The 13,575-nt window shown below is 53.3% G+C and overlaps 2 protein-coding genes across 14 annotated transcripts in view; one reads left to right on the forward strand and one right to left on the reverse strand.

The window, feature by feature from the left end:
* Positions 1-8,519, forward strand: part of TANC2 (tetratricopeptide repeat, ankyrin repeat and coiled-coil containing 2) — a 164,137-nt gene extending 155,618 nt beyond the window's left edge. For all 11 annotated transcript variants that reach the window (XM_088067949.1, XM_014261032.2, XM_014261034.2 and 8 more), the window contains one exon: positions 880-8,519. In XM_088067949.1, the coding sequence (XP_087924075.1) occupies positions 880-2,890 (2,011 nt within the window). In that variant the 3' untranslated portion in view covers positions 2,891-8,519. The remainder of the gene's footprint in view (positions 1-879) is intronic.
* A 471-nt stretch (positions 8,520-8,990) lies between these two features.
* CYB561 (cytochrome b561) lies at positions 8,991-13,279 on the reverse strand. Of its 3 annotated transcripts, none has more exons than XM_088068116.1 (7): positions 13,226-13,279; positions 12,099-12,185; positions 11,303-11,402; positions 10,918-11,016; positions 10,587-10,690; positions 10,352-10,509; positions 8,991-9,732 (listed from the first exon to the last, which is right to left on the reverse strand). In XM_088068116.1, exons 2-7 carry the CDS (start codon positions 12,102-12,104, stop codon positions 9,534-9,536), a joined length of 666 nt encoding a protein of 221 aa, XP_087924242.1. In that variant the 5' UTR covers positions 12,105-12,185; positions 13,226-13,279; the 3' UTR covers positions 8,991-9,533. The 3 variants fall into 3 exon arrangements, with proteins under 3 accessions (XP_087924242.1, XP_087924241.1, XP_005532491.1); XM_088068115.1 differs by having other exon boundaries at positions 11,195-11,402; XM_005532434.3 differs by lacking the exons at positions 12,099-12,185; positions 13,226-13,279 and adding an exon at positions 11,529-11,563 and having other exon boundaries at positions 11,195-11,402.
* Between the last annotated feature and the right edge of the window lie 296 nt (positions 13,280-13,575).

Raw genomic sequence — 13,575 nt, forward strand, 5'->3', positions numbered from 1 at the left:
GCAACACCCTGAAGTCACACTGGTAGAGAAGGAGGCCTTTCCTTATTCCACCTGATCTTTGATGGCTTGTACAAAAGATTAAGCCAGTGTTGGGAGGTGCTGGGGGGAGAATCACAGATGGGGACTTTTTCCCCCATCTGGGTGGGTTTTCCCAGATCACAGTCATGTTCAAACACATCGTTTTGCTCCAGAGTGAACAGTTGAATTAATGAAAACTCCCTTCCCAAAGCCCCACCTCCCTGTTACACCTCCTAGACTGGCCTTTCCCTCACAAAGGCTTCCCTGGGCTCACAGCCTCTGGCACATTGCTTGATTGCTTCATTCCAAAGAAGTTAGCCAAATCCACTGCACAACTGGAGAGACAAGCCTTGCCCAGAGCACTGACCTGTGGGAGCCCCTGAGCTCTGAAGCCAGGCCTGATGCTGTGTGGTCTTGGCATCAGGCAGAAGTTAAATTTTCAGTGGTGTAAGTGGCTGTAGCTCTGTCAGAGCTTGTTTACAGCAGAGGTGAGCTGGGCTTGCAGTGATCAATGTGTTGGTGTCCCCTTCACTAAAACAGAGGTAAAGCTCATGGTGATGCTGGAGGGAGTAATTAATTAGCCCCTAACGTAAGCTGCAGAGGCAGGCATGTTTGCTATTGTGGGTTGTGCCATCTCAGGACTCTGTTCCCTTTGTCTCCAGAATTTTCCCTCTGTTTGGATAACATAAATCCAAGGGAGGCCCATAAGGCAGCGTGTGAGAAGTGCAGCAAGCAGTAGCAATCACAAATCTCTCCCTCAGTAACATGCACAAGCCACTTTATTGCCCTGGAATCTCTGAAAACAGCTCCATCCATATCCAGAGTACTTTCAGGTCTCATTTCTGTTCCTTTGTCAAGCAGGCAGTTTTCAGCAGCCCTGGAGGACCTGAATGAGGCCATCAAACTGTGTCCTAACAACCGTGAGATCCAGCGGCTGCTGATGCGGGTGGAGGAGGAGTGCAGGCAGGTGCAGCAGCAGCAGCAGCAGCAGCAGCAGCAGCAGCAGCAGCAGCAGCAGCAGCAGCAGCAGCAGCAGCAGCAGCAGCCACCATCGCCACTCCCAGTGGAGCCAGAACCTGAAGCCCAGCATGAAGAGCTGTATACTGTGCAAGATATCTTTGAGGAGGAATACCTTGAGCAGGATGTAGAAAATGTTTCCATTGGCTTGCAGACAGATTCCAGGCCAAACCAAGGGCTGCCCATCATCCAGAGCCCACCCCCATCTCCAGCTCACAGGGATTCAGCCTATATTTCTGGCTCACCTCTCAGCTCTCATCAAGTCTTTGATTTCAGGTCCAACAGCTCTGTGGGTTCACCAACCAGGCAGGGGTACCAGTCCACATCTCCTGCTCTGTCTCCAACACACCAAAACTCACATTACAGACCCAGTCCTCCACACACATCCCCAGCTCACCAGGGCTCCACTTACCGCTTCAGCCCCCCTCCTGTCGGAAGCCAAGGGAAGGAGTATCAGAGCCCGCCACCATCTCCCCTTCGCAGAGGCCCGCAGTACCGCGCCAGTCCCCCCGCAGAGAGCATGAGCGTTTATCGGTCCCAGTCCGGCTCCCCAGTCCGCTACCAGCAGGAACCCAGTGGGGTCACCCAGCTCCCCAGCAGACCCAAGTCTCCGCTATCCAAGATGACGCAGAGATCCTTCCAGATGCCCCAGCTCCCCGTGGCTGTGCCGCAGCCAGGGCTGAGGCTGCAGCCAGCCAAGGCACAGATCGTGAGGAGCAATCAGCCCAGCTCTGCCGTCCATTCCAGTACTGTCATCCCAACAGGTGCGTACAGCCAGGTTGCCCACTCGATGGCCAGCAAGTACCAGTCGTCATCAGGGGACATGGGGGTCAGCCAGAGCCGGCTGGTCTACCAGGGCTCCATCGGGGGCATTGTGGGTGACAGCAGGCCCGTGCAGCACGTACAGGCAAGTCTCAGCGCTGGAGCCATCTGTCAGCATGGAGGGCTGGCCAAAGAAGACCTTCCACAGAGACCATCCTCAGCATACAGAGGGGGGATGAGATACAACCAGACACCTCAGATTGGGCGAAGCCAGTCCGCCTCCTACTATCCGGTGTGCCACTCAAAGCTTGACCTGGAGCGTTCTTCCCTCCCCGCCAACCAGCTGGGCTCTCCAGATGTGTCTCATCTCATAAGAAGGCCCATCACAGTCAATCCCAGCGAAATCAAGCCTCACCCACCAACTCCAAGGCCTCTACTCCACTCTCAGAGCGTTGGCCTCCGCTTCTCCCCTTCCAGCAATAGCATCTCTTCCACCTCCAACCTGACTCCCAACTTTCGCCCCTCTGCTTCAATTCAGCAAATGGAGATTCCCCTCAAGCCAGCCTACGACAGATCGTGCGATGAGCTGTCTCCAGTCTCGCCCACACAAGGGGGCTACCCCAGCGAGCCAGCCCGTTCCCGGACCACGCCTTTCATGGGAATCATAGATAAAACTGCTCGGACTCAGCAGTACCCCCATCTCCATCAACAGAACCGGACCTGGGCTGTGTCATCAGTGGACACTGTCATTAGTCCTACATCTCCTGGCAATCTGCCCCAGCCAGAATCCTTTAGCCCGCCCTCTTCAATCAGCAACATTGCCTTTTATAACAAAACCAACAATGCACAGAATGGCCATTTGCTAGAGGAAGACTATTACAGCCCCCATGGGATGCTGGCCAATGGGTCCCGGGGAGACCTCCTGGAGAGAGTCACCCAAGCCTCCTCGTACCCCGATGTCAAGGTGGCAAGGACGCTGCCTGTGGCGCAGGCCTACCAGGATAACCTGTACAGGCAGCTCTCCAGGGACTCCAGGCAAGGGCAGACGTCCCCAATCAAACCAAAGAGACCATTTGTGGAGTCTAATGTGTAAAAGACACTTGTTGGAGTGAGACCCTCATGTTTTCAGCACACACTTCCAAGCTTGATTTCCATGCATACTCTTATAATTACTATTATTATAATTATTATTTTTATTTCTCTTTGATAGCTACATGATCAAGTTTCTCCAGTACTTTGTGTGGTGGTCAGACAGCCATGCACGTGTCCCAGCCCTTTTGTTCCCCAGCTGACTGTGAAGCCAACATCAGCAAAGCCAGTATCGTTTGCCCAATTCCAGCAAAGTTACAACCAGGATATCTTAGTCCATGATGTGGGGTGGTCCAGAGATAACCCTACACAGCAGGAGGTAACCAGATCTTTTTCAAGAGACAATTGCCTTGGATTTAAATTGGTTTCTTTTGTCTCAGTGATTTCTTACTCAACTCTGATGGGAATTCTTAGGGAATTCCACAGGAGCCTTTCCCAAGGATGCATTCACAGGTCCCCATGCCAGCCAGGTTGTTTGGCTCTTTGCCCCAAAGAGAGGATTACCCTCGGTGATTTGATTTAACACCAGTAGCTATGCACAGCACCCACAATACCCATCCTGATTCTGCTGGTTTACAGCGTTTTCCTTCCTTATTTGACTTGTCATTGGCCAGAAGGGGTGGGGATCAGACGGCACTTTGCTGCTTTCCAAGTATCTACCAGGTACCCTCACACTTACTTCTTTGCTCTGGGGCATTTTACAAGCATTGAGGGATTAAGGTTGGCCCTTTGTTATTTGTTTTAATTAGCCAAGGGAATTGGCCAGGAACCTCTTGTGCATGAACTGGGATTGCAGCAACTCCTTCACACTGCTGGCAGACTACACCTCATCCACAGCATTTGCACAGGGCAAGTTAGTATTGGGGACTTCATCTGGGGGGATTTATCACTTGCAAGGAAGAGCAAAAATATGACTTAAGAAATGGTATTCAAAGAGGAAAATTGCAATTCCTAATAGTTTTTTTACATTTTTTTTAGGATGAGGATATAGAACATGGCATGATGGTCCCAAAAGAGGAAGGGTTCTTCTGCAGTCCCAGCCCTGCAGCATCCCTTCCCTGCTCAGTCCTGCCAGGGAGCAGGGGCTGTAGCAAGGGCTATGCTTCTCTAAGATCCTTTGTTCTCAAAATCCTGGAAAGGGACACCGTGTTCCATATCTGTATATGGTAGAGACCATGTGTTCCTTTTTGAGAAGCTGTAGTTAAGAGAAACCTATTTATAATTTATTTATGTTATCTATTTCAGGAAATTTCCCAGTTTGGGTTGGGTTTTTTTCTATTATTTCCAGTTTTGTAATCAAATGCAAGTCTCATCAAAACAACATGAAAAGCAGGGGCCGGTTCCAAAATCCTTTTTATAGAATTTTCAATAATTTTTCAATTATTTGCTGAAAATTTCTTTTGAGGTGGGGGGAATAATTTCCTTTACTGATTCCTTTATTCCTGGTGGGTTTGTAATTTGCCTTTTCTGTTCTGAAGGTGAAGGGTGGGATGACGGGAGGGAGAGCGATAATGCTGTAGCTTGTTTTAAAGCAAACTAGTGCCTGTTGCCCAATGCCAAACCTCACTCATATCAACTCTTGGGAGCCATTCAGTGCTGAGCAGGGGAGCGTTACCTCCAAAGGGCTACTGCGAATCGATTGCAAGACTTCTTGAACCAAATCACAAGCTCCAACCTCTGCTGGTGTGAGTGAGCACATCCCAGCACCACATCACTGCAGCTGCACCCATTCACACCAGCTCAGTACAGGGTCCAGAACTCTTTAAGCAAACCCTGGCTTTGATGGGGCTTTTTTTCCCCTGTCTGTGGCTCAGCACATCTCATTGCTATTTCATTGCCTAATTTGCTCAGAGGAAGCTGGGACATGCACACCTTGGGCCAGGGGAGGCTTGTGTCTTATAGACACATGGAAAGCATTTGGAAGGCAGGGTTCCTCTATGAGTTTTGGCAATTTTAGGGCTTTCTTGGGCCATCTGGTCTTTGTCAAAGCAAATTTGGATTGAGGTTGGTGTTTTCTTCCTTGAGATGCAACCCAGTGCTGACTTTTTGCTTTTTCCCAGGGCTCTGTAAAATGGGGGCTGGCTGGGACCCCTTCGATGGGGCAGGTACCCCGTGAGGACACTCAGCTCTGTGCGCGGTTTCTCTCCTTGCAAATGGGGTGTGATGGTTTTCTTTCTTCCTCTCATTTTTGAAATAACATGCTCTGTATTGTAAGGAATAACCGATTTCTCCTCCGCATCCCACACGCCCATAGCTGGGAGACGTATCCTGGGTCTGGAGCAGCATCAGTCACTTTGCTTAGTGCTTCCCATCCTCCAGTTTTCTGCCTGAGTGAGTGGCTTCCTACCTTTAGTTGCTTCTTTGAAAGGAACAAGTAACCCAGTTCAGCCCTGTCCCTGTTCTGTCTGGCCGAGTGAGACACGCTGCGACCGCGGGTGGATCCTCGCCACTGCCACACCAACAGGGTGGTCCAGGAGCATTGACAGGAGAACTGCTCGTGCTTTGCTTTCGCCACTCACTGCCTTCTGCTCCCAGTCCTGTCCTTCAAAACATCCCCTACAGCACTCCTGTGTGTAACTTTTCAGTTTCTGAAGATGTTTTAAGGGAAAAAGAAAACAGCTCACGCTTTTAACACAACCATGGAAGCTGAAGAAGGCTTGAAACACTGAGGCATGCAGGTTTTTTCACAATTCCACGTGTTACATTTTCCACAGATTCTTGCACTAATGGTTTTCCATCTCTTCTTTCTGTAAATGGCTGCACTTTACCGTTTGAATTTGTTACTATGATAAATATTGGATATTTAAGCGTGAGTAGTGTCTTAATTAGAAAAATAGCAAAACAGCTCATGTCTCTTAGTGTATTTTTCAAAAAAAAAAAGAAGAGAAAAGAAACGAAGCAATGAATCACAACATTTATAGCACAAGAACTGACTCCTGTATATAAGCATCAACAGATTGAGTAATTTTTTAATACAAAATTATTTGCAGTGGTTTTAAAGCACTTTCCCGGCAATTCTCTTATGGACAGTCGAGGCAAGATGGCTGCTGTGGTCACCAGGTGGGTGAGAAGCACATTTCTTCCTGGAAAAGCTATTCTTGCTCAGTCTCTTATGTCTTCTAAGTCACGATTTAATCTTTGCATGAGGAGAAAAAGAGGTCATCCTGTGTTGTGCTAGCATGGCCTTGTTGTGCTTGGGGGGAGCACAAGATCAGATCTCGCCCTGAGGGCCCTTCATCCTCTCCTCTTAGATGTAGGTCTGACAATCACAGGCCACATTGTGGGATCACACTCAGTTTCAGACATTGAGCTGTCCTGTATGTCTGTGCTACATATTTAATTACTTTTTGAGTAATTAAGATGCAGGACAGTGCTGCCAGCTGGTGTCACTCCCAGCTGCAGTGGTACCACGGGCAAGCCCCATCTTCGAGCAAGTAGGATTTTGGGTCCACCGAGCAAAGCAGGTTCTTGATATTGAAACTCCGGTTTTCATTCTTGGGGTGCATGGGGAAGGCAATGCCAAAAGTGATGGTGAAGCTGACCTCTTCCTTTAGCCAACCTTCCCACCAGGTGTCTCTCTTCCTCACCTGTGGCTGCTCCGAGACCCAGGTGTGCTGCCGCAGAGCTGGAATCTTCTCTCCCAGCATCAGGTGTGGGTGTGTGCCCCATCAGTGGGGGTTCATTGGCTCTTGCTTTTCTCCCAGGTCCAGGAGGATGCTGTGGCCCAGGGGAGGGGACACTAACATGGTGCGGGACTCTGCAGTGTCCCCCCAGCCAGGCTGAGAGTGGCATCAGAGGGCTTTGGACATAGTCTTGAGTGGGCATCAAAGTGCTTAGGAAGGAGGGTTTTACAAAGACAGATCCTTTGAGATCCATCTCCAAAGGATGCACTGCCTGAGCTGCTTTCTCTGTGTCACTGTTTGGGAGGACTGTGACAGCTCCAGCAACCTGAGATGTGTTTCTGTACATCTGTCTGTCCGCTGTGGCACCAGTGCCCAGCTATATCAGTCCAAGCACTGAACTTTCTGGTTATTTTTCTTTAACCTAGCTGTGAAGAAAACCGTGTGGCTGGTGTGAACATGTGAGCATGCGTATGCCAAACACCAGAGTCATGCTGGGATGAGGTCTGGAACCAGAGTGGGTAGTAAACTGGGAGCGATTCAGTCTCCTTTACAAATGTTGCAGTATATTCAGGGCTACCCTGGAGAAGTCTAGCTAAAACCGAAGTGCCAGCTCTGCCTTATCTAGAGAACCAAGCAAGCCAGCGTGCCTGCTCATCCTCCGCCTTCCTTGCCTGCGGGGGTCAAAGTGAGCTGCCACGAGCTCCTTGGTGGTTGTACTTTGCTGTAGTCTTGGGAATTCAAGGTAACTCTTCTGGGTTATCAGTGTTTACCCAAGGGCTTAGGGAAAGAGCTGCTGTACCTGCTGGGACCTCTGCAAATCAATGCCTTCACCCCATGCTGGCTGCACTGTGCAGGCTGCTGGGTGGTGTGTTGGACACAAAGCACAACGGTTGAAAGTGAATCTGCGTTCTTTTCAGCTTTGTGTGAATAATTGCTGGATTTTCATTCAATCACTCTTTTTTCTAATATAAACCACTAAGGGCTCAATTCTTTAGCAAGATGCGTTCGTGTCCAACTCTTGACTATACAGCTGGATCTCACCACAACTGGTACAGACTGACCCGAGAGATCACAGCGAGCATGGCCATCACAGGGAAAGGCAACAGACACCCAACCTGCCAGCTGTATCCTTCTTCCTGCTCATACTCTAGCTGTCGCGGTACTGGGGAGTCAGCAGATGGGTCCCATCTGATGGGATCGCATCCGTGCTTGTGAAAACAGAGGGCTGCTTTGCCAAAAGACTTCATCCCTTTGCGTGATGCTGTCCAGAGACAGCAGTGGGGAGGCAAGTCAGGGTCGGAATGGGTAGGTGGGAAAGCCTTGTGCACCTAGAGCTGGGTCCCCACAGGTCTGCCTCACTGGGCACTGCTCAGCCAGCCACTGAGAGCAGCACTGTGTGCTACATAAAGCTACACCGATAACCAGAGACTCCGTGGACTCTGCCAGTACTGCCGGGCTCATCCCTGTCCAGCCTTTTCTTTGCCATAGTGTTGCATTCAGCGTTCCATCTCCTTTCTGTCTTCACATCCAAGAGGATCTGAGTTGGGTACAAACACGTCCACTACACCTGCCTTGTGCTTTGTACAACTCCCTGGTTGCCGTCCTCTGAGACACTTGCTGGGAAGATCTTTAAGACACTCAAATTTTCCTTTAGCTTTTCTATAATTCTGATGTAAAGGACTCCTCTCTGTACAGTATATTATCCAATGCATGTTCTGTTCTCTCTGATATATTGAACACCACACAGTTGTGATATTGTGCAGTGGGAAGAGCAGCCCCTGCCAACAGCAGAGGCCTTTGCCTCTCATCTCTAAGGAAAAAACATATTTTTTCCTTTGCTGTATTTGCTTGAGCAGAGTTTTCTTGTCTGTACATGTGAGCTGTGAGATAGATGTGAAAAGTTCAAAAGAATGCATTCCCCCCCCACAATGTATACAGATTGTAATCTGTACAATGAAAACTGTATGTATGAAAAAATGTACTTATTTATAAATGGTTAACACTTGGAAATGGTGTCTGGTCTGCTGTTTTTCCCACACTGGGGTCAGTGAAGGAGTATTCTGATGCTTCTTGGTGTGGAAATGATGGTGTGAGGGTTGGGTCTCACAGTGACTGCATAGGGGTGGGGACAGGGACCTGGGAACCACCAGGAGCAGGAGGCGACAGAGTCAGCGCTACTGCTGCCACCAGCAAAAGGCATTTAATAACAGAGTGGCTAATAATTATAACACCCAGTGCGTGGCCAGACCCTGGAGATGTCCCCATGGGGTCCCTCACACAACCACCAAGGTCTGCAGTGCTGGACAGGACAATCCCATCCCTAATACCCACCCACCCTCCCTGGCCCCTCAGGCAGTTCCTCTCCCAGCTGCCTTCGGCATGTGGGAACTCGAGGGTACCCCAAAACTGATCTGGGAGGCAGAGTCAGGAGGAGGACTGGGTTAGCTGCAAACATTTATTAGGTTGCGAGCATCCACTGAGCGAACACATCAAGCATGGGGAGAAAACACTTCAGACATGAAGCTACTGAACCTGCATGGGCTTAGGGTCACTCCAAATCCCCAGGGAGCCCTTTAGGGGAGTGTCCCCGACATGTGGCAATGCTGGGGGGTCAGGGGCTACCAGTGAGTGGGACTTCCCAGTGGTGGCAAACATCCCCTCTGCCCACCAGCACTGGGAACAGGCTGTAGGTTTTGGCCGCCCACAGTGCAGAAATCTCTGCTCCCACTCCATCCCCAGAGTGGGGAAGAGCCCAGAGACTCCTCTTTGTGCCCCTGCCAGCACTGCCATTCCCACAGGGCTGGGACGAGTTCAGGGGCCACCAGAGGATGGACAGGGCAGAGCTTAGGATGATTAAGGCCAAGCGAGGCCAAGTCCAGTGGGAAGCATTGCACCAAGCATGTCCTTCCCCAGCTGTCCTCGTAACCCTGGGCTGGGCAGATATGCAAACCACCAGGGACAGGGTGCACAGGAACATTTCAGACATCACAAGGAGCCCATGCTGGAGACCAGGAGCTGGGGATGTCACTGGCTGCCACCACCAGGGCTCTCTCCTTCTGTCAGGGTCTTGAAGTCCATGGACAGGGCCAGCTCCTCTGCCAGCGGTGGGCGCTTCCACTCCTCCCGTGTCAGCACGTAGCCCACCACTAGCCCGAAGGCCACCAGCAGCACCCCCAGGGTGTTGGCCAGGATGCCCTCAGGCACAAAGTGGCTGTAGGAATCACTGAGGGGATGGAGAGGGATGCTCAAGCCTTAAGGGATGGGTGGCCTGTCCCTGTCCTGGCTGGGACCCTCTCCTCATCCTCATCCTTCTGGCATACACCATGGGAAAGGTCCCTTTCCCCAAATCAGAGCAAGAGTGGAATGTTGGTGTTTTGCTCACTTTTGGGAGACACTTGGTGACAGCAGATGAAACTGGTGGCACAGTCCTGTACTGGGGCTATAGGCAGCCCAGTGCCCTCCCTGCTAGAGGGAAGTTGCTCCTGGGATGCCCCATAGCCCTGTCCCCACAGTGCTGGGGCTGGGGGTGACCCCAGTGTGCAGCTGGAGTCATCACTGTGTCCGCCAGCTGCAAGAGCAGAGGCCTCAGGAACATTAGTGTCCTGAGTGGTTCTGCAAACACCTGGACACAGGGGAGTGGCACTGGGCATTTTATCCACATTCCCAAAGAAAGCTGTTGCAGGTTCTAGCCCCTTGTTAAACATCATCTGGTAAGTGATTCAGCAGCAGCAGGAATTAAGGCCTCAAGGAGAGATTTAAGAGCCGCAGACCGAGCAGGGACAGGGGCATCCCTCCGCTGGAGGTCTGGGGTGCCACCCCCTCACCCCAGCTCAGTCACCCACCTGAGTTTGAAGAGGAGCATCTCAGTAATGCCCAGCAAGCAGGAGGTGATGGAGAGGATGAAGAGGGTGATGCCAAAGAAGATGTGCTGGGGCTTGTACCACCCTCTCAGCAAGAAGGAGGCACCAGGGAACAGAAAGAAGCTGCAGCCCAGGAACCACTGTGGGGACACAGGGATGTCACAGGTGCTGCAGAGTCCCTTCCCTCCCAGAGGGCCAGGGGCTCCCCACCCCTTACCTGCAGGAGGTAGAGCACGAAGGTGGCCATCCCACACCAGGAGTGCAGGCTGTACATGTCAGGGATGCCCTTAGTCTGGTGTGACTCGAAGACAGCGATGATGCCTGCGGAGAAGAGTCCATCACCACCAGGGCTACATCCCATCCCATCCCATCCCATCCCATCCCATCCCATCCCATCCCATCCCATCCCATCCCATCCCATCCCATCCCATCCCATCCCATCCCATCCCATCCCAGCCCAGCCCAGCCCAGCCCAGCCCAGCCCATCCCATCCCAGCCCATCCCAGCCCAGCCCATCCCAGCCCAGCCCAGCCCAGCCCAGAGCTCACCCACGAGGGCAATGACCAGTGCCAGGCCATGGAGCAGCGCATGCAGTGCCTTGGTGGAGCGCTTGGCTTCGTGCCTGAACACACGGTACACCAGGAGAGCTGCACAGAGAAGGTACATGAACACCCACAGGTATCACCCAGCATCACTCAGGGATGCTTGCACAACTTTCCCATGTCATTTGTCACCACTTCGTCCCCTTCCTTCCCTGCCCGACCACAGCTCCAGGCTTTGGAGGCTGCAGCGGGGACAGGGCACGTGTCCCACTGTCCTGCTCACCGTCACCTTGGAGGAACACCATCCCCAGCACCATGCAGAGGGGGTGGGCGTTGAACTGGAGGGGGCTGTGCCAGGCCACGCCACCCCGGTAGCGGCCCAGCCAGGCACCTGTGGTGGCCAGGAGCGTCAGGCCCAGCAGCTGCGACACGGCCACGTACACCGAGAGCCCGGTGGGGCTGGTGGGCGGCGGGGCCTCATCCATGGACGCCTGCAGGGACAGAGGGGTGGGGGCAGCGAAACCACAGTGGCCCCAAGCGACAGCAGGTCCCGGCTGGCCGGTCCTGGGTTAGGGTCCAGCTCCGAGCAGCGTCCGACACCTCTGCTCCACCCTCACCTGCCACGGAGCCGGGCGCTTCCTGCTCCCGCTGCGTCACCCGCACCTGGAGGTGGCTCCGAGCCGCAGTGGCACACCCATCCCCGTGCTCCTGCACCTCCTGCCTGTTCCTGGACTCCTGTCCAATCCTCCTGTCCCTGCCTGCCTGCTTCTGTCGTTTTTCCCAACCCCCCTGCCCCTGCCTATGCCCTGCCTGCCCCAACCCTCCTGCAACAACCGTCCCTCTGTCCATACCCCTCCATCCTTGTCCTTCTGTGCTTGTCCCTGCTTCCATCCTTTTCATCTCCGTCCTCCAACACTGTCCCTCCATCCCCATCCCTCCCATTCCATGCTCATCCCATGGCCCACCTTCAACCCCTCCCCAGTCCACCCACTCCCAGACCACCACAACAACCCCCAAACCCTGAGAGGAAGGCAGCGCAGGGGCAAGTAAGGGATCCCCTCCATGATAAAATCAATGTTCCTTGGGGACGTGGGGCCGAGTGAATATCTGTTCTGGGGGGGACAAACACATGGTGCCACCCAACCACAGCTACACCAGAGACCCTTCCCATGGCCCCTACAACTCACCTGCATTATGCTTTGTGCTGGGTTGTCCCTCAATGGGTCAGAGCCACCTCCACCACTGTCACAGCCACCTCTCCTCTTCCCTGTCACCTAGAGACAGCAGGTCCTAGTACCCAGGTCCAACATTCCCCCTCTTCCCTGGCCCCTTTGCACTGCCTCTGAGGAGGAGGAGCCCCCTGCTAGCTGTGGCAGATGGACCCACGATGCTGTCAGGACTGGGGGAGCGTGGAGAGAGGGAATGCATTAAGACTGCATGCACACTTTGTTCCCAGCCACCTTTATTGGATCAGCCAGATAAGTGGGTTAAGGGAATTGGTTTATCCCATTAAGTTTCACTGCAAAGGCCGCCTGTGTCCAGCCTCACTGCCTGGGGCCATGGGGTGCTCTGTGGGACAGACAGGGGGACCAGGCTGGGGAGGGACAGTGAGAGGCACCAGCCTCACAACAGGCACCCCCAAACTCTCATCGCACCCAGGGGCCGCTGGCACATCTGGAGGTTGCAGGTGGGGACCCATGTAGTCCTGTCCTGCCCTCCCACCAGTTGCAAATATCTGGCCCTCATGGCACTCACACAAGGCAAACACAGTCCCCAACAGCACTGAGGATGCAGGGACAGGGAATGAGCACCCACAACCTGGTGGCAGCAGGACACAGGGTGTGCCCGTTGGGAGCAGGATCTTCTGAGTTGCCCATTAGCCACCACTGAATGCTGGGAAAACTGGAAGTGATTGGACCCCTTCACCAGGACCTGAAGGGTCCTGCCTGATCCCCTCCCCGCCTCTGTCCCCCCTGCACTCCCAAGCACATCCCCAGTTTCATCCTCCCAGGGAAAATCCAGTGCTTCTTACTTATGGTGGGTGTTTTCTCTGGTTAATCTGCCTAGCCCATGTGCCCTGGGCGGGGAGGATGCCCTAAAAAGCACGTTTCACAGCCCCTCACTGTGGCCTCTGACTGGGGCTCTCCAAAATGCCAGGGGGCTCTCAGGGCCTGTCTCTGCCCTCGATGGGGGCTATAGGCTTCTGCAGGGGAGGGGATTCTCTCCAGTTCATAGCTCAGGAGGGTCTGAGTGATGGATTAGAGGTGGTCGGAGGCAGACACCCACGCAGCTCCCCCGTGTCCCCCAGCCCTACCTGTGGGTGCCGAGTGGTGCTGCCTGTGCCAGACCCAGCGGTGACAGTGTCTGAGCAGGGACAGGGCCACCGCGTTGGCAAGGCAACGGAGCGATGACAAAGCGAGGGGGAGCTGCACCCCCAGCATCGCTGCAGAGGGAGGTATCACCGCAGGCAGGAGCGGAGGCAGGGGGCTGCGAAATGAGAGGGGAATCACCGCCAGGTGAAGTCTGTGTATTCTGGGGACAGTCCCCAAGGAGGTCAGTCACTTACAGTGTGTGTGACGCCCAACCCCTCCCGCCCCCACCCCCGAGCTGTTCACCCTGTTGCACTCCGTGACACCCCAGCCCCAAACTGGCCAGGACGCAGCA

This window comes from Pseudopodoces humilis, chromosome 29 (assembly GCF_049639895.1).
Source record: "Pseudopodoces humilis isolate 2021_Gansu_Grassland_sample_001 chromosome 29, ASM4963989v1, whole genome shotgun sequence".
Lineage (NCBI taxonomy): Eukaryota > Metazoa > Chordata > Aves > Passeriformes > Paridae > Pseudopodoces > Pseudopodoces humilis.

What these genes read in the sequence shown, in the direction of transcription:
- CYB561 (XM_088068115.1), bottom strand. An exon ending in GGTGTTCCTCCAAGGTGACG is followed by an intron (nt 11,017 to 11,194) that starts GTGAGCAGGACA and finishes TTCTCTGTGCAG; the next exon opens with CTCTCCTGGTGTACCGTGTG. An exon ending in TCGTGCTCTACCTCCTGCAG is followed by an intron (nt 10,510 to 10,586) that starts GTAAGGGGTGGG and finishes GTGTCCCCACAG; the next exon opens with TGGTTCCTGGGCTGCAGCTT.